The following is a 21264-nucleotide window of genomic DNA, read 5'->3' as shown; positions in this document are numbered from 1 at the left end:
CAGCCTGGTACATCCAAATTTGAGAGAAAATATACAGCTTCCTCCTCTAGCACATCCACTAAACCGAGCTGCACGTGCGCCCCCATCATTATGAATTATTAGCCAAGGGCAAAAGGGCCGTCTCCCCCTCACTTTTGAGAACCCCCCATTCTACCATATAAAAGATGTTGCAAAAAAAAAGAAGGAAAGGAAAAGAAAACCGTGCCTCCTTTCTTCCCCTCCTCCCACCCTCCGAATCCTCTTGAATTATGATGATTTCCCCTTTCTAACATGCCCGCCTCGGCTTCTGCATGCATGCGATGGAATCTCTGCCCCATGGCCCTCCATGCAATCAAAGGCCAGCTGAGGGCTTTTGTTTGTCCCCCCCCCCGCCCCCTCTTTCCAAGAGTTTTTTTTTTTAAATTAAAAATTTAGAAAGTATTAATGCTTAATAAAACCAAAACAAGAAACAAAATACGTTAGCGGAAAGAGCATTTGCAAAGAGCAGCCGGTCTACAGTAGTGAATCTATTAATTGCAACATATCTCTCCCCTCAACTCTATTTTTTTTTGGGGGGGGGGGGAGAAAGCTCCTCTTAAGTAAGCTGTTGAGATCTTTCTGCACGGATGCAACCCGAGCAAGGATCGATCAGCCTCAAGATCAAGACGCAATATTAATTTTTTTAAAGTAAATATATAATCTTTGCACAATTGCGCGCCCATCCTTTGGCGATCGCGACCCTTTTGCAGCCAGGAAGAAAAGTGACCGGGCCCTTCCCCCTCTCCCTCCCTCCTTCCCAGGCCCGATCCTCCTCTGCTCCCCTCTCCTCACCCCGGTGCCCCCCACTGACCTGTGTGCGTAGCCATGGAGATGGGCGAGGGGAAGTATTTCCCGGGCTGGAAGTGCCCCGCGTGCTGCACCGAGTTGTGCCCGGAGGAAGCCAGGCGACTGGAGCTGTTGCGGTGGCCCCTCTCGGCCAGGAGGTGAGGCGGCGGCGCGAACTCGCGGCCATCCATCCCGGGGCCGCGCTGCTGCCGCCGCCGCCGAAGCCCCAGCAGGAAAGGGAGGCCAGCAGAGCGAGCGAGCGAGCGGCACCGACGGGCGGCCAAGCGGGCAGGCGGATCCCCCTCCGCGGAGGGGAACGGGCAGCGCGCAGCGCACCAGAAGCCGGGGACCGAGGGCTCCCCGCTCTCACCACGAGGCTGGCGGCAGCCCTCCGCGGCTCCTCCGCTTCTCTTGGCCCCGGGGATCCAGCCTCATTCTCTGCAGAAAACAGAAGGGGAGGGACAGAGCGGAGAAAAGCGTGAGAAAGCAGCCGGGAACTGGAGGTGAGCGGGGAAAGGGGGCGATCCGAGAGCGCACGGAACCCAAGGCTTCCCCGCCATAGCAGCAAAAGGCTACCGGTGATTTTTAGTATTATTATTATTTTAAAAATAAATAATAGGAGACTTCCCAACACAATTAAGCAAGCCATCCTTATCGATTACCGAAGCGAGCGTCGGATTTATCGCAGAGAACAGCAAGCCCTTTTAAAAAATTATTTTCGAGAGGTAAGACCCCAGTCGATTCGGCGGTTGTAGCTCGGCCCCTTTGCGCGTTGCGCGGCTCCCCCGGCAGAGAAACGGAGGGGAAGGTGTTGAAAAAAGAGAAAAGAACCCCTCCCCAAAAAACCCCCCAGGGCGCCCAGGAACCGAGAGCGGGTGCTGGGAACGAAGATGGAATTATGCATCTTTTTCCCGAATGGCTAAGTTTTTATTTGCCTGCTGTAGTTGTATGTCGAGTTTAAATCACTGGATTATTACCCTTTCCCACCCACCCCCTTTGAGTTGCTAAGCGATTCTCTCCAGAGCTGGTCAATAGTATTTGGGTCCTCTATCCTGCTCTCTTCCATGGGCAAACCAAACCAGACGAATGCGTCGTTATTTTCATCACAGTGGAAAGGGGGGGGGGGTTTCCCAACCTGATTTATTAAGCTTCGATCAATTGCCTTTCAAGTTATTTTGGGTGGGGTGAGGGTATTTTGAAGAGAAAAAGAAATTTCTCCCCTCCCCAGTACACGGGCTTTGATTATGGGCGAGAGTTGCCCTGATGGGATCCAAAAAGAAAGCCCCCTTCAGCAAACTAGAGAAAAAGGAGATCAGCCCAGAGAAAAAGAGCTTGATTCCCCTCCACGACTCAAGCCCAGGAACAAATATTTCACGGCACAAGACACCTTAGTGGCAAAGCCTTGCATTCTTCCTCCAAGGACAGAGGTTTAAATCCTACAACTGTATTCCTAGACAAAACAGTTATGTAAAGACCTTCCTATCCATTCAATCCATTTACACGTAAGGGGTTTTTTTGGCTTACGACCAATGTGTAACATTAAGCCAAGAGGAAGGGAAAAGGGGGAATAAAAGACCTTCCTCCCCCCCTCCCCCCTTCAGATGTACCAAGCAAGGTTGTGTTGCATTGGAATATTTTTTGCTGATTTCTAACTACAAATATTTGCAACTCCCCTGTAAAAATGTGATATATGAATGGGGGGGGGAGTATCCTACTGCATCTGCTATGGGGGGTGGAGACACACACCCAAATTATTTAGATCCCTTCTGCCCCCATGTCCAGACAATTAAGACTACTGTACACATCTAATATTTCTGGGACTCAATAATGTCTCAAGGATTGATATCACCTACAAACCCAAAAGGAAAGGGTGGGGTGTGTGAAAAAAGGTAAAGACTACAGTGTATTGAAAATACATAATTGTAAATCTTAGAATTCACACACACAGTATTGCGTCTCAATCACAACAAAGCCACATACAGGCTGCAGTCCTGTGCACGTTTACCTGGCAGTAAGCACCATTGAACACAATAGGATGTACTTCTAAGTAAATAGGCAGAGGATTGCACTGTGAGATGCTTCCCATTTACTCAATACAGTTTTTAATTGCTGGATTCAACGCTTGCAGCTCTTTAACAGTGCCGGACTATTTGGTGTTTGATTTAATCTACAACTGAAAACATAATGTATTAAGTGACTACATATTTGCACAGCTGATAAGCTTTATATATATCACACACACACACGCTAAAAATATAAATATATGGGCAGCTTTTGCATTGTAAATAAATGAAATTACTAAATACAAAAGGGCAGGGTTTTTCTCTATTTCCCTGAATGGATCATCTCTCTGCCCTCAACTAAGATTTTTCTGCTTTGCAATTAAAAGGAATTATAAAGGATTTCTGTCTTCTACAATGAGGGGGGAGCAGTTTTTCCCTTTCAGCAATCAACAAAAATAATGTAAAAACCAGCGGATTATATATGAGGGACTCACTTCAAAGAGTCAGGAAAGGGGGGAAATGGGGGGTGGGGGGAGAGGGAGAGAAGAATTGAAGCCTGGAAGACAAAAGCTAAATTAGCAGCTTCAGCAACTTTGGGGTTCGATACATCAACGTGAATGGAAACGTCTTGTGTAGGATTTCTCCTCTCTCTTCTCTCCCTCCCGCCCCCTTTTCTCTCTAGGAGAAGGAAAGCAGTAAGAAAATCTGAGGTGCAAGACTGAAATAAAGCAGCTGATTGGAAAAACGCGATTGCAGGCCGATGCAAAGTTTCGGTCTGAGTGCTCCAGCAAGGCTTTCTCACCACGCCGTACCGCAGAGAGGGCTTGCTGCAAGATCGTGTCCATCCTGGTCGTAGTGAGAGCCGAAGGGGAAGGAGGAAACCAGGCTTCCCCCAGCGGCCTCTTCCACGGGGGCTTATCTGCAGAACAAGGAGGGCCTTAGGATCCATTCGCGTTAAACAAAACAAAAATAAGAGGATCTCGCGGGAGGCTTCGATCCGGAGCGCTTGCTTTCCGCATAGCCAAAACGACTAAGGCGATTCTTTAGAAGAACAAAACGCTTGCGAGAGCGAGGAGGTTCGGCATGAATCGGAGGATTCAGACGTTGCAAAGGGAACAAAAGGATGTTGCAAATTTGCACGGTTCGGTTCCAGCGAGTTACGCCCCCTCCCCCCAAAAATATATACAGATAAATATATATATATATGGGGGGCAAAGAAAGAAATGGGGTGGGGGAAATGGAATAATCCAGTTTTATACTGTGTTGTTGTCAAATCTACCGATTTTGCGCGCAGCAGAAATATTTTATCCTCTCGGACGGTTCCGAGGCGTTTAGTGGGGGGGGGGGACGACTGGGAAGTCCGGCGAGTTTTCAAACGCTTCGGCGCACCGATCTCGGGCCTGGCAGGGAGAAGGGAGAGGACCACCAGCCTCGGCGGTGCTTGCTGTTTCTATAGCCCAGCGAAGAGGCCTCTCGAGCGGCTGCGAGCAGAATGATCTTCCGGTGCCGGGAACCTAGAAAGCTTCCGCTAGGCATCATCGGCCAGCGAAGAAATCGGAGAGATCGGCCCCAAAAGTGCCTCCACCGACGCCTCCCCACAGTGCATTTTATGCAATATTATACATTTTTCCAAATCTTGTTATTTGCCAAATCGCATGTGTGCGTGTTTGAATCTGGAGAGAGAGATTTGAAGAATGCCATACTGAAATTGCTGCGCATGTAGCTTTCCGGCCAGAGCCTCCCCCCCCCTTAAAAATAAAGCTATCACTAAAAGGATCCGAGAAGGAAGGACCGAGAGAGGGGCGGACGCGGGGAGAGATCGGAGAGCGAGAGACAAAGCGCCTCTCCCAGCTGCTCCCTTGCAAGACGATTGCCTCTCCCGTGCAAAAACGCAACCTGGTTCAACCTTCTAAGCTGAACCAAAAACAAACGAAGAAAGGCCTTTACCTCCAATCTTAATGAAACATTTCCTCACAACACCACGACGGCATTTTCCTCGCCACTGCAAAACTTAAAAGCCTTACTTCCTACGTAAAATCGACATACATGCGCAGAAACACAGACAGGGGCATAAATAAATTAGAATGCATCTGTTCCAAGTATTTTAATTTTTTCCCCTTTGCAGTTCGGAATAGCCGAATATGCATGAAACACTTTCGGTCGCAGACTGCACTTAGCGTCGAGCAGAAAACCCTAACTCTCGCCTGCATTGTGATTTAATTTTTATTGTGATTTAATTTTTAAACAAGGGAGGCTACACATTTGCATGCATTCCTTCTCCCTCCCCCCAAAAATACTACAATGCCTGCGTTTGTTTGTCTTGCAAAGCCCCCATTCACGACTCCGTTATGAGGGGAAAAAACGACCCCCACCCCCCACACAATTCAACAACTAGAATTTCAGTAAGAAATATGCGAACAATCGTGGGTTTTGTTAGTACTGCCCGGAGCTCGGTACAACATTTCTAAGGCACAGCTGAACCACTGAGAAATAAAATAAACCTTCATGCACGTATTTCGCAGGCTTTCTTTTCGTTAGAAACAATACGCATCTCCTTCCCCCAAGGATGTCGTTAAATTATATTCAATTTAGTTAAGGAATTGATACAATTTAGTCAGAGGTTTGATACCAATGTTACACACAGCGAATACCAGGTGTCTGAATTGCCTTTAAAATGAAAAAATAAGCTCAAAATAATTTCTGCTAGCAATATTTTGCAAAAAAATGTAAAAAATAAATTAATTCAGACCTGACCACCGTGGGGGTGCGCTCGATAATAATAATAAAATAATATATTTTTTTTATAAAAAACCAAATAATGCACTTTTCAAAAATATATATATATACTAAATAAATTTCAATTACTTACTGGAGGGAGGGGTGTTCCTTTGCACACAGGGAACGCAATACAATTAAATCAGTGACTGGGACTTTGTTGTATTCCTACTGGTATTTGCACTGTGCTGACTGTTGCACTGTAAATGCACTGGCTGCTGCTCCTTGCAGAAAGGAAAAAAAGACCCTGTCGCGGGCTCCAGCTTCCCCAACCTCGCAGCTCAGTCCTGCAAGCAACTCTCCCTGCATACTAATAAGCTCGTGCCACTCACTCAGGGTGAGCACGCTCGCTGATTGGACGCCCGGCCCTCTACGGTAATAAGCTCGTGCCACTCTCCCTGCGTAAACAGGCTTCCCCATAGGCTGGCGCGGGGCCAGGGAGCTGCCAATCAGAGAGCAGCAGGGTTACTACTCAACCCAATGGCGCCTAATTCAAGTCCCTCCAGTTGCGCAGCTCCCATCGCGCAGCTTAGCCTCCGCTTTGCTGAATGGGGGGATACGTAGCTAGCGCGGGGGAGGGAGGGGGAAGGAAGAAAGCGCTGCGGAATGGGGAGGGGAAGAGCCCTGCCAGAGAGAGCGGCTCCAGCCCACACACGCACGCCAGCTGGGTGGTGAGGGGTTTCTAGATGGGGGGTTGCCTTGTTGTTGTTTCTTTCGCTTTAGCAAGGCTGGCCAGTGCGTGTGTGTGTGTCTTGCAGCGGCAGAGCCCAGTCATCGCTACGGAGTCGCCTTTGCACCGATCAGTGCGTTGGGGGGGGGGGAGCGCCTGGCTCACGGCAACTTTTTTCTCGAGCAAGGTATGCCTTTACAAACCAAACACTTAAGAGAGATTTACGACCGTAGGGGTCCCTAGCACTCCCGTGCATTTCAACATCCCTGGATGATATTCCGTGCTGGGGGGGGGGTGAGTGAGGAGTCTTTAAAGCGCTCAAAGACACGAGTTCCCGTGGGGATTTGGAGCGGGAGGGGGGCGCAACTGCTTCGTGAGCACGTGCTTCTCCAGACGCAAAGGAAGCCCCTCTTCTTTCGCGCTACGCGGAGGCACATGCGAGCTCCCAGGTGGGTTACCATAAACCGAGATCTATTTATTTGTACAGTCATCCTTTTCCCTCCGCCCGGCTCGCTCTCTTTCACCCGCCGCACACTTCGCATCACCATTAATCCCATCATTCAACCACCTTCAAAGCAAAGCTCCCGACGCATTCGCTGAAATTGTAAAAAAAAAAAAAAAAAACAACCAAACAAGCAAGCAAACTGCAATCACGATTCTGCTGGCAGATTGTTCTTTTGCAACTATCTATGCTTCCCTCGATTACCTGCCATTCTGCTTCTTAAATAGGCCGCATAATTTTCTCTGCTCCTTCCTATATAGTATTAAAACTATTTTTTAAAATAAAAAAATAGCTGCATGGTGCAAAAACACACACCCCACACCGAGCCTCCGATTTTACACCGGCGACGGAGAGGTTAACCACACCGCTTTCCGTTTATTCCCTTCCTCCTCCTCCCCCCCCGCCCCGTTCCTTTCTTCCAACCCGCCCTTCCCCACTTCCAGGAGACGCCCGGATTGGTTGGCAGTCCCCCAGCCCGCTGTCCATCACCCAGTGTAAACAAGGCGCTGATTGGCTGCTCGCCAGTCCGCACTGGGCTGCCTGAAAAAAGCAATTACTGGCCCCGCGGTTTGCAGGGGGCCCGGGGCTGGTTTGATGAAAGGAGATAAGCTGGGGACTGTTTCCAGCGCACCCCCCCAGGCACCCCCCCACCCCCGAGGCCGAGCCGACTGTCCCTGGAGCCAAAAGAAGGTCAAAGAGTGGAGAGGATCAAAAGGAGCAAAGAAAAGGGGAAACGGACTGAGTCACTATTAGCGAGTCTGAAAGCAAAGCCATTCATTCCAGGCAGGGTGGTGCTCAGGCACCGCGGGGCGGACGGGCAGCCTCGCCTCCCTGCGCAGGATTGGGGACCGGGGGACCCGGCAGCGCCCGCCGTCGCAGCACCAGCAGCGCAGAATGGGCACAACAGCCGGGGAAGTGAGGGGAGGAGAGGCAGAGCCGAGGCTTCTCCTTCCCGTACACGGAGAGCCGGATGGGCGGGATGCCCCGGGAAAGCGGCTCCGGCTCCGGCTCCGCTCCCCACTTTGCAAACGCAGCTGGTTCCCACATCTTCCCCCCAGTTTTCCAACAGGGCCATCGCGCCCTCCATTTTGCCAAACTGCGTGCCTCGGGATATTCCTCCGAGGATTTTTTTTTTCTTTTCAAAAGCGGAATATGCAGCGAAGCTAAGCGGGAGAAATGCCCGCGCCCTAGTGATCGAGGGAGGTGGAAAGGCAGGCGCGCGCGCTTGCCGTGCGGTGGCGGCGCAAAGATTCTCTTCCCTATAGTGATGGGTTTTTAAAAAAAAAGAATTAAAAGGGAGTGTAATTGATTTGGAAAATGCAGAATAAATCAGAATAACCCATAAGTAATATTAGATTACAATGGAGCTATTCATTAACCGGTGGGGCAAATTGAATTAAGGCGACCGAGAAGGAGCAAGCGTGTGCCCGCCTGTATACACGCAAATGGGTGTGTGTGTTTGCAATTCTCACCGCGGTGGTGACTATTGGGGTTATAGCGAAGTCGCCTCGTGTTTAAAACCTAGGAAGGGCACCGATTGAAGCAAACTTGCCAGCCCGCGGATTGTTTGGGTGCTCACTTGCCAAGTTTTCTATTTCTGCTCCTAACGCTGTGTTTAGATTAAACTGTGAAAGAGCCGATCCGTAAGCACGAGCCGCGCGGACAAGCCTGGGAAGGCTTCCACTTGGAAGACACTTCCTAGGATAAGGCCCCTTGGACGCAGCGGCGACGGACTGACTTCCCAATAAAACACGCGCAAAATTGCTTAGGAAGAGAGAATCTCCAAAGGGAAAGAAACTTTTAACCCAAGAGGCCCTGGGTGATTTCACAGGCGATATGTGTGTAGAGTGATTGAGAGAGTTCTACTGAGAATCTTAATATTGTATCTAGAAGAAATTACAAACGTGCAAGCCATTGTTTTTCTGTTGTTGTTTTTTTAAAGAGGGAATGGGGTTTTGAAAAGGAGCGTGTTGTGACCAGGGGGTGGGGAGAGGGAATAGTTTGACAAATACAAAGCAAGGCTGTTGAATTGCTGATTTAAAAAGTGACGAGTGGGAGGAAGACACGCAAGTGCACTTTCAGACGGTACCTTCACCTGGAGTCCGGGAGAATAAGAGAAGCTACGGAATGGGCATGCAGATTTGAAGTGGAGTGTGGAAATTGGAGGGGTGGTATTCTCCAGTTTTGTTTTTTTTAAAATCGCCAGTAAACACACACGACTCTCACGCATGCACAAAATAACGATTGTGTGTTGTCCTCGATCTCTTCAATCTGCCCCTCTTTCTGCTCATCCATCAAGCCAGGCTTTTAGCCAGGACACTGGCGGGTGGGGTGGGGTTGGGGGGAACACTCTGTGTCACAAGAGGTGCGATTGTGCCTGCCTTCCAATATATATATATATGGACTGTTTCTCTAACAAAAAGCCGTAGGCTCTGGATTTTGACAGGGAAACTTATATGAAGGTATACATTCAGCAATCTACATTAAGCTGCAAGCAGAGAGTCCAGATTTATTTTTGTAAATATCCACTCGCCCTAAGGAAAATTCAGGTCAGCACAGAAGAAACACGGGAAACTTTTGAATCACGATTTTTCTAGTGGGGGACAGAGGCAACGTGCCTACGTGTCTTCTGCATTATCTCTCTAAATTATTATTAGCCTACATCTTCTGAAATACAAATGAAGGAAAGGAAGTAGGTTTAAAAACAGAAAAGCGAGTGAGTTGTACATATTTTCCTCGGTTTTGTATTCCGCCTTTCTTCCGTCATGGAACCCAAGACTGCATACATGTGGTCCCTGAGCGGTCACCCATCCAGATCCAGACCAGCTTAGCTTCGGCACAGTGGGGGCGTCCTCCTCCTTCACCCCATAGTATATCCAGTTTGGCACCCATTAAGAACCCTTCTTCCTTTCCTGCATTCCCATCATTGGGGAGTCCCTCCTGCCCGCCCTTAAATTTCCAACTCCTTTTAACCGTGGCTCCCTTGTCAAACGGGCTCCGCGTCCACCCTTCCACCTCCACCTTTGTGGATCCGGCGTTAAACAGCAACGTGAGAGGAAACCCTTTGTGCGAGAACTCTCCGCTGTTTCCCCAGGTTTTTGCCTTGGTCTGAAGGTCCAGAGGAGAGCTTTCAACTCCGCATCCGTAAACAGATGAGAGGGGAAATGCGGTCTCGAGGCTTCCTCTCCGCCTGCTCCGCCAGATGTCCAGAGATAAAGGCAAATATGGCTACGTTCAAACGTTACAGCTAGACCACTAAGACGCTTTATCCCGACGCGCAACGTCCGAACAAAAAAACTTCGCCCCTTGATCCCATTTTGCGGGGGAGGATAAGGCTGATTGGTTTGATTTTGGAGTTGTTATTTCAAATTAAGGGAATTTAGCACAAGCAGCTAAATTTCAGCAAATTTCAGCTTCCTGGAGCCTTTTGCAAATTTTCAGCAAATTTCAGCTTCCTGGAGCCTTTTTGCAGTCATCATATTTAGGAGCGCAAAAGGCGATCCTAAAACACACTTTAATAAAGTCTCCTTGAAATATATACAACTTTACTCCCAAGCTGATGTAGTTGGTTGGGGGCGGGGAGGTGTGGACCGTGCAAACGGCAAGCGTTACGCGCAATCCTATGCGTGTTTACCCTCGGGATTGAAGCATGACCTGGTGGGTATGGGGCCCGATTCTGGACAGTTTGCTCGAAAGCGCAAGTCTCACCTCTGTTAAGATTGCAACTCTGCACAAAATTGCATTCGCAAGCCTAATCACGTCTACTCAGAAGTAAGTCCTGTTGAATTCAATTGGGTTTACTCCCAGGTAAGTCGGGTTATGAGGATTGCAGCCGAAGGGCCTTTGGGCGGGAAACTTGGAAAACAGTTGATTACTGACTGTAAGAACAACAACAACAAAGGGCGGGACTGCTGCCCCCTCCCCCAGCAATTCCAGGGGTTGGGGGGGAATTAGAAGGGGGAGACTGCAAAACTTCGAAGTGTGGGGATGTGAAGTAGTTCTTAGGCCTTTCTACTCCCCTCCCCTTTTTAACTATTTGTTGGGGGGCTTGCACGAGGGGGGGTGTATAGGTTAGAGGAGGGAGGCGGGCTGGTGACCACTCTTTCAGGTGGTGTTTTGTAATGAATGCGCCAGGTCTCCGAGAAAGCAGCGGTTGCCCTGCAGTGGGGAATGGATGGAAGGGTAATTAATGCAAAGTGACTGATTGCTCTTGAAGAAGGCCAGTCCAGCAAAGGGGATTGTCCCTGGTCATTGAAGCGTCCTTTGATTGACACTTTCCTTCCCAGCCCCAAGGCGAAGGCGAGGACCCGAAGGCGCTGCGTTTTGTCACTCGGCTCAGGCCAGAATCTTGACAAAACAGGCTTAGCAAAGATGGTTTTTGTGTGCGCGTCTACGGGATTTTTGTTTGGTTTTTTTGTGGTGGTGGTTCTGTTTTTAAGGCGAATATATTTCCAGAACCGATAATATAGTAAGAAACTGTGTGTATGTGTATGTTCCACCCCCTTAAATAATTTCAAATTAAAAAAAAAAGATTAACAAATTGAGAGAGAGATCAGCGAGGGGAATGGAGTCGAGAAACAGATGCGCCCATAAGCGAAGCTGACCAGAAACGAATCTGACCCAACTTGTCTCGATCTAAATCCTGAATCACATCCTGAAGCTTCTCTGTTGTTGTTTTCCTTGTTCTTTTTTTTTTTACCATTCTAGGATTCTGATCAGGACAACCTTAGGACTTGCTGGGTCAGGGGGAAAGAACCCCCCCCCTTTCAATCCACAGTTCCAGATTTTTTAAAAGAAATAATAATAATAATATGAAACGGATGTCCAAGATTCGTATTTTGGCTTCCATATCTGCACCGCGTACTCCCCCCCCGAGTTTCTCCCCCCCCCCGTCCCTTCCTTCTGTTCACTTCAGATTTTTTTGTGTTTTTCTTTTATTGTTTCAAAACAGTTGTTACAGCAAATAACTTTAGACAGGACTAGTGTATAAACCAGAGGTCTGCTGGCAAATTACCAGTTCACTCGTACTCTGCCTGCTCACTTACACAAAGTGTGTGTGTGTGTGTGTGTGTGTGTGTGTGTGTGTGTGTGTGTGTTTAGAGATAGTTTTGTATTCTCCACGAAGGGAATGGGGGGGGGGAGAGAGAGGAGAGGAGGTAGAAGAGAAAGGGGGAAACTCCATTTAGCTTTTAGATGGGCCGCAAGTACACTGTCAGCAGAAGTTACAGCTTCTCTCCCCCCTCCCCATTTTTAAAAATCTGTCCAGGGGTAACAAATGTTTTTAATTTAACAGGAGCAAAGCTTCGGTATCTCTCTCAGACTTCCTCCATAAGAGAGCGAAGATAATGGAAGGAGAAATAAATATTTAGAGTAGGCTTCAGAAAGATCGCCTGGCACCCCCCAAATATATATATATATCTATTTGTAAATTCGTCCAAAGCGCCCGCTTAACCGTCACGCTCACCTTTCCTCTCTCTTTTTCCTTTTAAAAAATGATAATGGATGTTTAGAAGCTGAAGTGAGTGGGATAAATCGATCCAGGATCGATCAGGGTCCCCTGGCGACCCTCATTGCTCCTCCTCAGCAGTAATCCGGATTGGGTTCAGTGGGCGCTTACTCGCAAGTAAGCCTCGCGCAGGCTTGGTCTGCCGCTGCTGCCATTAAGCCGCGCTTGGGACTCCGTTAATATAGCCAGTCTCATGCAGAGAATTAAGCTCGTTTATCTCGGGACACATTAAGAAGATTTGGTTCATCTCTCAAGGCCAGATTTAAAAGCCAAACTGTCTCCCTCTCTCGAAAGCAATTGCTAGAACTCTGGTTTGGTGATCAGCAAGATCCTGGTCAGTTTCGTTCTCTCTTATAGAGAGAGGGGGGGGGGAGTGCCTTGTCAAGGAATCGCGTTTAAAGCAGAACTGGCACAAGGCCTCGCAAATCTCGGTGTCGTGTTCTGTCTGCGAATCAATGAAATCGAAGTATTGAGGGAGGGGGTCGAGCAGATACAGAGCAGGATGCGTGTCCAGCGCGGCTCTTCAGCCCTCAGGGAAATCCCTCTCTCTCTCTCTCTCTCTCTCTCTCTCTCTCTCTCTCTCTCTCTCTCTCTCTCACATACACACACACACACACACACCCCTGACATATTTAGGATCGGGCTCCAGCAGAAGCCACTTTTATGTAGGCAGCTCGACTCTCTTTTCAGTCTGGTTTAAAGCCATCTCGCTCCGATCCTTCACGAGCTACTCGGAAGAGGAGAGAATTCTGATCCCCACTTCTAAAGCCCAGACTATGAACTGCATCGAGACTTGGACCAGATGCAGAAGACTCCAGTGGGCTTCCTTCCCCGTTAGCCCAGGTCTCTGCCACCTTGTCGCGAGTGGTGCCCTTGTCTTTTTTAATGTTTGCCATCCACCCGGATGAAGACTTCTGGATAACTCGGGAGTTTGCACACTATTTCGTGGCTTTTTGCTTTGGCGAAATAAAGAGGTGGCCTTACAAAATAAAAAAAAGGGGCATTGTTCTTCTCTCCTCTCCCTTTGCGTCTTCCCTCCGCAATTGTCTCCCCGCTGTCAAAGCGCACAATGCAATTTCCTCGGGGCAGGGACCTGCCACCCACTTCCTCCCTTCAAAGAACACCGTGGGTCTGTTATTATCATAATTATTAAGCTGTTCCACATAACTAACTTGCGATCTAAGCTCACAATATCCTTCCCATTTTTTATGTTTTTATTTGGTAGGGAAAACGTTTGTTGTGCAGCCCCTTAGCATCTTTTCCTCTGTTATAACGCGCTGGGAGACGAATCTTCACATTAAGTTCAGTATTCAAACAAGCTGGCATTGGAAGAAATGGCAGATTATTCCCCCCCTCGCACCTTTCTTTTTTCCTCAAGGTAACCAACATGAAAACATCTCCTTTTCATGTCCAAATGAATATGCAATCATTTTAAATTCTCAGACCTCGGCTAACCTTCACACTCTGGGGAAATGTGTTAAAATATTGCAATTTAATATCTTTCCATCTGGAAAAGAGAGAAGGAAGGAAGGAAGGAAGGAAGGAAGGAAGGGGGACCCGCCCCCCCCCAGTATGTCAAATAAAATTATGGATTAACTCAGCACGCTAAATAATTGCCTAATAAGGGCTGGGAGACGCAAATCTTTGCATTTGGGTAATTGTATGTTGGGTGCCTTGCCTAATGCAATTGTTTGGGCCCGGTTCATTGTTCCATGTGCTATTTGGTCAACGAGCAAATTAGAAACAATTTCTTGGCTAGGAAGAATTACTCTTAATTCTTCTCGCGCACAAAACGCTCGTTGGAAACCGGGAGGAAGCGGCGCAGAGGAGGGTGCGGGGGGGAACCTACCCACTCAGTACATTTAACAAACTTTTAAAAACGGGCTCCGATTTTCTGGGGTTGGAGTAGTTGGTGGATTAGAGAGGGAAGGAGAGAGAAACGAACGAACAAATGAATGAATGAATGAATGAATGAATGACACGGTACGATCCTGAACGTACACGGAGTACATCCAATTGATCTCTGCGTAAAGAAAGCATTGCAGCATCTCCTTCCTGGGTTCCTCTGGAAAAAAAGTATCCGTCCGGTGGGCTCCCAGGCAGCCCACCTCGATTTGTTCGAGGGGGCAGCCCGGATCTCCTTAAAGCCAATGAGCTATCCCGCGATCCCACACACACACACACACACACACACACACACACACACGTGTCCCCGGGTGGAGGGGAGGCCGAGCACGTGCCGCGTTTTGGCTGCCAACAGCCCCGCGCGAACATGCCCTGTTTTATTTTACATGCTAAAAAACAGACTACTGTAGGATTAAAAAGAGAGAGAAAACCACACGCAAATCCAAACCCTTCGGGGACAGAGACACGGGGGGGGGGGTTGGCTTTCCGGGGGAGGGGAAGGAGAATAAGAGACACCTTGGTCGCGCGGTGCACGTCTCTCCGCATCTGCCTCCAAAACCAGCTATTTTCTGAGCTCCCCCGTCCAACCTGGCTCGGCTCAGTCCGAGTGCTTCGGCTCAACTGGCTTATGTCGCCTGTTCACGGAGGTTTCCTGGTTAAAACCCAGTTGTGCTCCTTCCAAGGAAGGGGAGCCCCCCTCGGATAGGGGCGTCAGGCTCCTTCGGCCATCGTTTTAGATGCCCAGAGCTTCCCTTTTCTTCTCCCCCAGCTCCGCCGCATCTCTTGTCCCACTGAACTGATTCTTGAAAACCTGCCCTCTTCCCCTTATCTAACAAGGACAAAGGCGAGAGGAGGGAAAACCCAGTTTATGGGGCGCTGCGCCTGCATTAATGTTTTAAAATAAAATATATATAAACACACGATCTAGTCTTTTGGGTGGTATGGGGGACAGTTAAAAAGCATAAAAATAAACAAACGTTTTAGGCTTGTACACGAATCTCTCTCTGACCCAGTTCAGGGGATTCTCTGCTAAAGGTTAGGCCTAGCACATCTTCAAGAGCGGAAAGGACAGACTGGGGCTTGTGTACTGGACACACGGTTTCTAGGGTGTGTGGGTGTGTACACACACACACACACATATATTCATATTCATTCATTCCCTAGAAATGAATATATATATATATATATATATATATATATATATACACACACACACACACACACACCTTATGTTTGCGAAATATCTTGTTCTCCCTTCTGAAGGATGCTCCCCCTTTTTGAAATGTTTGCTCCTTTATTCCAAAATTGCTCCATGGACTGTTGGAGGGGAAGAGACATCTTGCATCTTCCCCCTCTTCCTTTCCAAAACAAACAAGCGAACCAAACACCTCCACTGACACCCACAAAAGCAACTCCTGCGTTGCTGCACCGGGCTTTCCTTCTGGTTTCTTCCACCAGAGGATGCCTACTTTCCAGGAGCGCCGCTCGCAGTGCGTTACTGCCTTGGTTCATTCCGCGCCTCGCTTTCCCCGCTGTCTGGAAAGGGGGGCTCCCGAGTCATCCAAGATGGGCGCAACCCCCTCCCCACTCCAGAACCGGGCTGCAGCTCCTCCGAAGAGCACCAGCCTGCTGACCAGCCTCAGAAAGCCTCAGTCGCTTAAGGAGACTTGCAAGCGAATGAGCGCTGCAGTTTCATGGTCAGGGATCCACAGCAAGGTCACCCAGCCCTCTCCAAAACTGACCCCTTTCCTTAATACAGGACACTAACATAGGCTGGAGATTTTGGCCCTGGGTCATCTTCCTCCATCTCTCAGAAATAGTCCCTTCAAAGTGAGCTAGACCAGGATCAGGAAAGCGGGAAAGTCAAGACAACACATCTCCCAAGTCTTCCAGGTTTTCTGAATCCAGAGCTCGGAAGGAATTCAGATTCTTTGAGAATCCCCACCCCCCCTGCTAAGATAGACCTATTATTATTATTATTATTATTATTATATTATTATTATTATTATTATTATTATTATTATTATTATTATTATTTAATTAAAAATTGTATGTATGTTTGTTGAAGCTGGGAGAATTTAGGAGCTTGCATTATTCATGGAGACAGCAAAGAGTAGTCAGGGAAATGAAAAAGGCGTAGATTTCGGGGGGGGGGGAGTGTGCATTGAAGCAAATTCGGCAGGAGCGAGTAGAAATATCAGTGATCTGGACAGTCCAATCAGCCGGGAGAAGTGGGGATGGGGGGGAGAGAGAGAACGAGATAGAGGCAGAATCCAAATAGATCTACTCCCTTTCCCCCCCCCTTTCGATCAAACCTGGACAAGATATCAAATGGTCAAATTCCTCTCCTCCCCCTCCCACTCCAACATACTTACTATCATCTATCTATCTATCTATCTATCTATCTATTTATCTATCCACACACACACACACACACACACACACACACACACATCCTTCCCCAGGCCAACACAAGATGTTTTCTGCACTAGGCAGGGAGATCCCCCACTAGCCCCGGTTCTTTATGCATATACAAAGGAAAACTGACAAATTTGTTAATCAAATAAATCTAAATAGATAAAGTTTATAGTGGCAGACAGACCGATATTGCACGGAGCCTACAACACATTTTTAATCTCAAAAGAGACGTCTCTGCTGCTTCCAAAGGCAGGTTTGTGTGTGTGTGTGTGTGTGTGTGTGTGTGTGCTTACGTGTGAGCGAGGGCTCTTTGCACACAGCAAGAAGTGATTTCTAACAAATAAGGGGTCCTACTTTGCTCAGAGCTAATGAGCATTTATAACCCACCAAGAATCTTAGCGCACATATATTACACACACACACACACTATTTACATGCATCCAGTCCATACAGAGGGCGGCTCAGCCCTGCACCCTCTCCTCAAATCCCAATGAACTGTACAAGTCATAAGGGAAAGCGTAGTTTAGCTTTAAAAAGAAATTGTGGACAGTGTGATGGAAGAGGCCAACCTGGCGTAGAATCCCCCCCCCCAAAAAAAACGTTCTCCGTTGGATCATCCCCAAACAAGGGATTTTAAAAAAGGGAAAGGGTGGGGGCAAGTCGGTGTTCCGGACCCCCAAACCTTGAGCTAAAGCCCTGTTAAATGCAGAGTTGTAATTTGTAGCTAAATATATCCTAGTGTGTTCACACACTGGAAGTATAATTCACTGTGTTTGTTGTGTGAGGTTATCAAGCAACCCGCCCATCTGGGTTAAATTAAAGCGAGTTTAATAAACGATCCCAGGCGTAGCCAAATCTCTCTTTCCATTCTGGTGCCAGATTGATAGGCAGATATACAGCACCGATCGATCGATCGATGGGATACAATTCCCACCTACCCACCCCCACCTTTTTATTTTTGGTTAAGAAAGAGGGAGGTATAGAATTTGAGCTGCGGATGGAAAAAGTAGTCCAGATTTGGGACAAACCTTTGGAGGCAAGAGGCGAGGTGTGGTCTGTGCGCGCCTGTTATTTTAAGAACGAAACCAACTAGCCATCGAGCATCTATAACTTCCCCTCAACGCTTTCTGGATCAAGTTGTGGGTTTGGGCACTTTGGTGATGAGAGATCGCGAATACACAGAAACACACACAGAGGGCCCTGCCCCCACTGCCCCAAGCTACCTGCAGATGCAGAAATAAAGGTTCCTCGAATGTCATCCACTGTCCCTTCTTTAGAGTCAAGGCAACCTAATCGCAGCAAGTATTTGGGGAAGGAAAGAAGAGTTATTTGGGGTGGGGGTGGGGAAACAAGAGACTGTTTCCCCCGCAAACATGTTGTGACATGTCATAAGGGTGCCTGTTTTGATAAACACATAATTAGTGCCAGGATGTATGAGCAGCTGCGTAAAAAGGCGCAACTTAGATAATAGCTGCAGCAGCAGCAGCACACACCCAAAGAGCTTTTAAAGCGGTCATTAGGGCCCCCATTGGCTGAAGGGGGCCCAGCCGGATGGGGGGGTCAGGCAAATGGGAGCGTGGAGGGAGGGAACGCCCTCCCCACGCAGACACCCACCCACATCCACACAAAGAAAGGAGGGGAGCAGCAAGTGATTCCAGTGGACAGGATGCATTGCTGGGGTGGAGTAGTGGGGGGGGGTCCAATCCTTTCTGTCCATTTCTCCCTCCCTCTGCCTTGTTCCCGCGGTGGTGCTGGATGCTTAACTACTTTTATTGTTGTGTAAAGTGAAGGCCCTGGTCTCTCTCTCTCTCTCTGTGTGTGTGTGTCAGAAAGCCAGGGGGCTCCTACCTCCAAGGCAGGCAGGAACGAAGACCACGTAAAAACCCGGTCACCTCCCCCGTCTCCAAATTTGATTTTAGAGCATCCAGAACCCCTTTTCAGAAGGGACCCCTTTTATCGTCTTCGTTTTAAAAAAGAAAGAGAGGGGGGAGCTCTCTCCTCTCCTGGAATGGTCTTCTGCGATAGGAGAAGGGAGCAACTCAAGGCTCTCCCCACCCCCCAGAAAGGAGGGAGAGGTGCGGGAGGAGGCTTCCAGTGCGGGAGAGAGCAAGGGAGAAGAAGTGTCCGCCGCGCACCTTCCCTCTCCCTCTGCACTGTGGGCTCGTTAAGAATCAATGCAAACTAACTGGGTTTTTTTGGGGGGGGATTCAGGGATAGGAGGGAGGGGCTCCTCCTGCAGAGGCTTTTTTACACACACACACACTCTCTCTCTCTCTCTCTAAGCAGTGTCTTCTAGAACCCAAAACACATAAGGGGAGCATTTGAAACGCCATGCCCAGAAGAAGCAGAAGGAAGCCATCCAAGAGACTGGCTGACATCACATCCCTGTTTTTATTCCTCAACTCCCCACTCCTCAAGTCCCCACTCCCCTTTCCACCCCAAGCAACTTTTAACACTCTTAACTTCACGGCTCTCTAATAAAAAACAGCGGCGAGGGTTTGCACCGGATTGCTGGTGAAAGACTAAAAGTCACTGAAACTCTCTTGTGTGAGGGAGAAAGAAAGGCGCGCGCGCACACACACACACACACACACAAACGGGGGGCGCGCACAGCAGCAACTTCGCCGAAGCCCCACGCATTGGTCCTATTTTTTTTCCTATTAAAGATCAATAGTTTCTAAGAGAAGCTACATGAATTAATTTTTTTCCTCATGCCATTTTTCCTGCCTTTGATTGCATCGCCCGTTTCCACGCGCTTCCATTCCCCATTTGGTACTAGCAGCCCCCTCTCGCCCACCATGAATACAACCATTGTTACCACGTTGTTAAATTGTACCACGTAAACCTCATGGGGGGAGCTTTTCTTTTTTAAGTTCGTGCGTTTCTTCTCTTTCAAAACGGGAGGCATCATATCGTAGCTGCAGCCGGCTCCTCCGCTTCTACATCCATTCTCCCTACCGAAAAACAAGCGGGCGAGAATCTGGGGTCCCCCCTCCTCCCTTTAGACCCCAGATAATCCATGAATGAAATATCGTCTGTACAATATTCCAGCGGAACTAGATTCAGCCCAGTGTTCGGGGCAGATAATTCTTACATTCTCCTCAATGCAGGACAGAAGACGCCATCGTTTTATGCACCTTTTTATTTTTTCTGTCCAAAAATGGGGCACAGACTAGTCATTCTACGCTGAACATTACGTGTTGGTTGTGGGGAGAAAGTCTTAAGTCCTTCCAAGATTCTCTTATTCTCTCTCTCTCTGCCTCCCTTCCGAAATCAGAGAGGGAACAATACGATCTCTCCTTAATGGAGGTTCTCCCCCCGCTTTAAATTTCTCCATTTCCCCCAAACCTCCTCCCCCTGCTCCCCAAACGGAGCTTCCAGTTTCCTGTTGCAAAGGGGCGGCAAGGGGGGTTAAGGAAAGAAAGAGAGAGAAAAAGAGATCCCCCCGCTCGTCTACCCTAGAAGCGGAGAAAAAATGAGGCAGGGAAGACCATTGCGTCCCAAGCTGCCTTTGTGCTGCCTCTCCGGGATCGACAGACTAAACAAACCCTTTTCCCGCGCCTCTGCCATCGCGAGGGAGGGTGAGAGAGAGAGATCGTGGGGCGAAAGGATCTTCCGCTCTCCAACTTCGGCTTCCACACAAAGATAGAAAAGGATCGGAGGAATCTCTTCCGCCTCCCTAGCCTCCTCGGCCTCAAGATCCAGGCGCCGGAGCTGGGCGCCCGGCCGTCGGCTAGAACGCAGAAGTTAATTTTATTTGTTTGTATTCTTACACTGGACTATTTTCCCCTCGGAAACAGGCAAGCGAAGAGCCGCAGCGCCTCCTTCGTCTTGGCCAGCGAGGGAAGAAGCTCCGGCTCGGAGGGGAGCAGCGGCCTCGGCGGGAGACGAAGCTGCTGCGCTCGGCTGGCTCGGAGCGAGTCGCCGGCCGGCCATCTTCGCGGCCTCTTTGCTTTCTTCCCACGCTAACCCGCGCCCTCTTTTACCCTGGGTTTGGTTGGTTGGGGAAGCCGCCTTCTGCTCACCTTCCTGGGCTCCGATTCCTCCGAGGAGCAAAAACAAAAGCAAAACAAAAAGAGCCGTACGTATGTTGGGGAGGAAGGAGGGCCGGGAGGAGTAGCAGCAGCAGGAGGCCTGGGTTTCTACAAACTCGTCCCCCTCGCCAACGCCGATCGCTCTCTCCCTAGGATCGGTGCGGTTTGCGATTGGATCCCAGCCCCCCCCCCCTTTGAAAAGCGTCCCTCTTATCTTAAGTGTGCGCGATCTCTCCCTGCTTGATCAAAAAGAGATCATACTCTGTGATTGCTAGCAAACTGCGCGCAGAGGCAAATGCTCCCTCCCCCCTCCAAATAGCCCCTTTTCACGGTTTAATTAAAAAATAAAGAAATGGGAGAGTTAAGGAGAAAGGTGCCAACAGGGATCCCTGGTCGGTGGAACAAAATAGACAGCAACAACCAGGGTTTCCCCTCCGTTTCTCCTAGCAGTGGATGAGTTTCACCCATTAATAGAGGGGGAAACGCCACACTATATGAGCGCACCAGAAAGAGGCAAGGAAACAACGTTTTCACAACAAAATTCCGACCGGCAAGGAAATCTGAAAAGGATCTAGCAAAATATGCCTGGGAACGGGGAGAAGGGGACGCCGGGGAGTTGCAAAAAAAGGCTGTCCGGTTACGAGGCC

General features: G+C 48.8%; 1 protein-coding gene across 11 annotated transcripts in view; it reads right to left on the bottom strand.

Moving 5' to 3' along the window:
• BAHCC1 (BAH domain and coiled-coil containing 1) overlaps nt 1–21264 on the bottom strand; it is a 128767-nt gene that overhangs the window by 94290 nt on the left and 13213 nt on the right. For 7 of the 11 annotated variants that reach the window (XM_053375475.1, XM_053375481.1, XM_053375485.1 and 4 more), the window contains exons 1-2: nt 5677–5902; nt 830–1242 (exon numbers count right to left, since the gene is read on the bottom strand). In XM_053375475.1, coding sequence (XP_053231450.1) covers nt 830–995 — 166 coding nt within the window. In that variant the 5' untranslated portion in view covers nt 996–1242; nt 5677–5902. Of the gene's footprint in view, nt 1–829; nt 1243–5676; nt 5904–14681; nt 14934–21264 lie in introns of those variants that run through there. The other 4 variants (XM_053375477.1, XM_053375476.1, XR_008328762.1 and 1 more) reach the window with 3 other exon arrangements.

Source organism: Podarcis raffonei, chromosome 2 (genome assembly GCF_027172205.1).
Source record: "Podarcis raffonei isolate rPodRaf1 chromosome 2, rPodRaf1.pri, whole genome shotgun sequence".
Taxonomy (NCBI): Eukaryota; Metazoa; Chordata; class Lepidosauria; order Squamata; family Lacertidae; genus Podarcis; species Podarcis raffonei.
The sequence above is the reverse complement of the archived record's forward strand: the minus strand, read 5'-3'. Positions and strand labels throughout refer to the sequence as shown.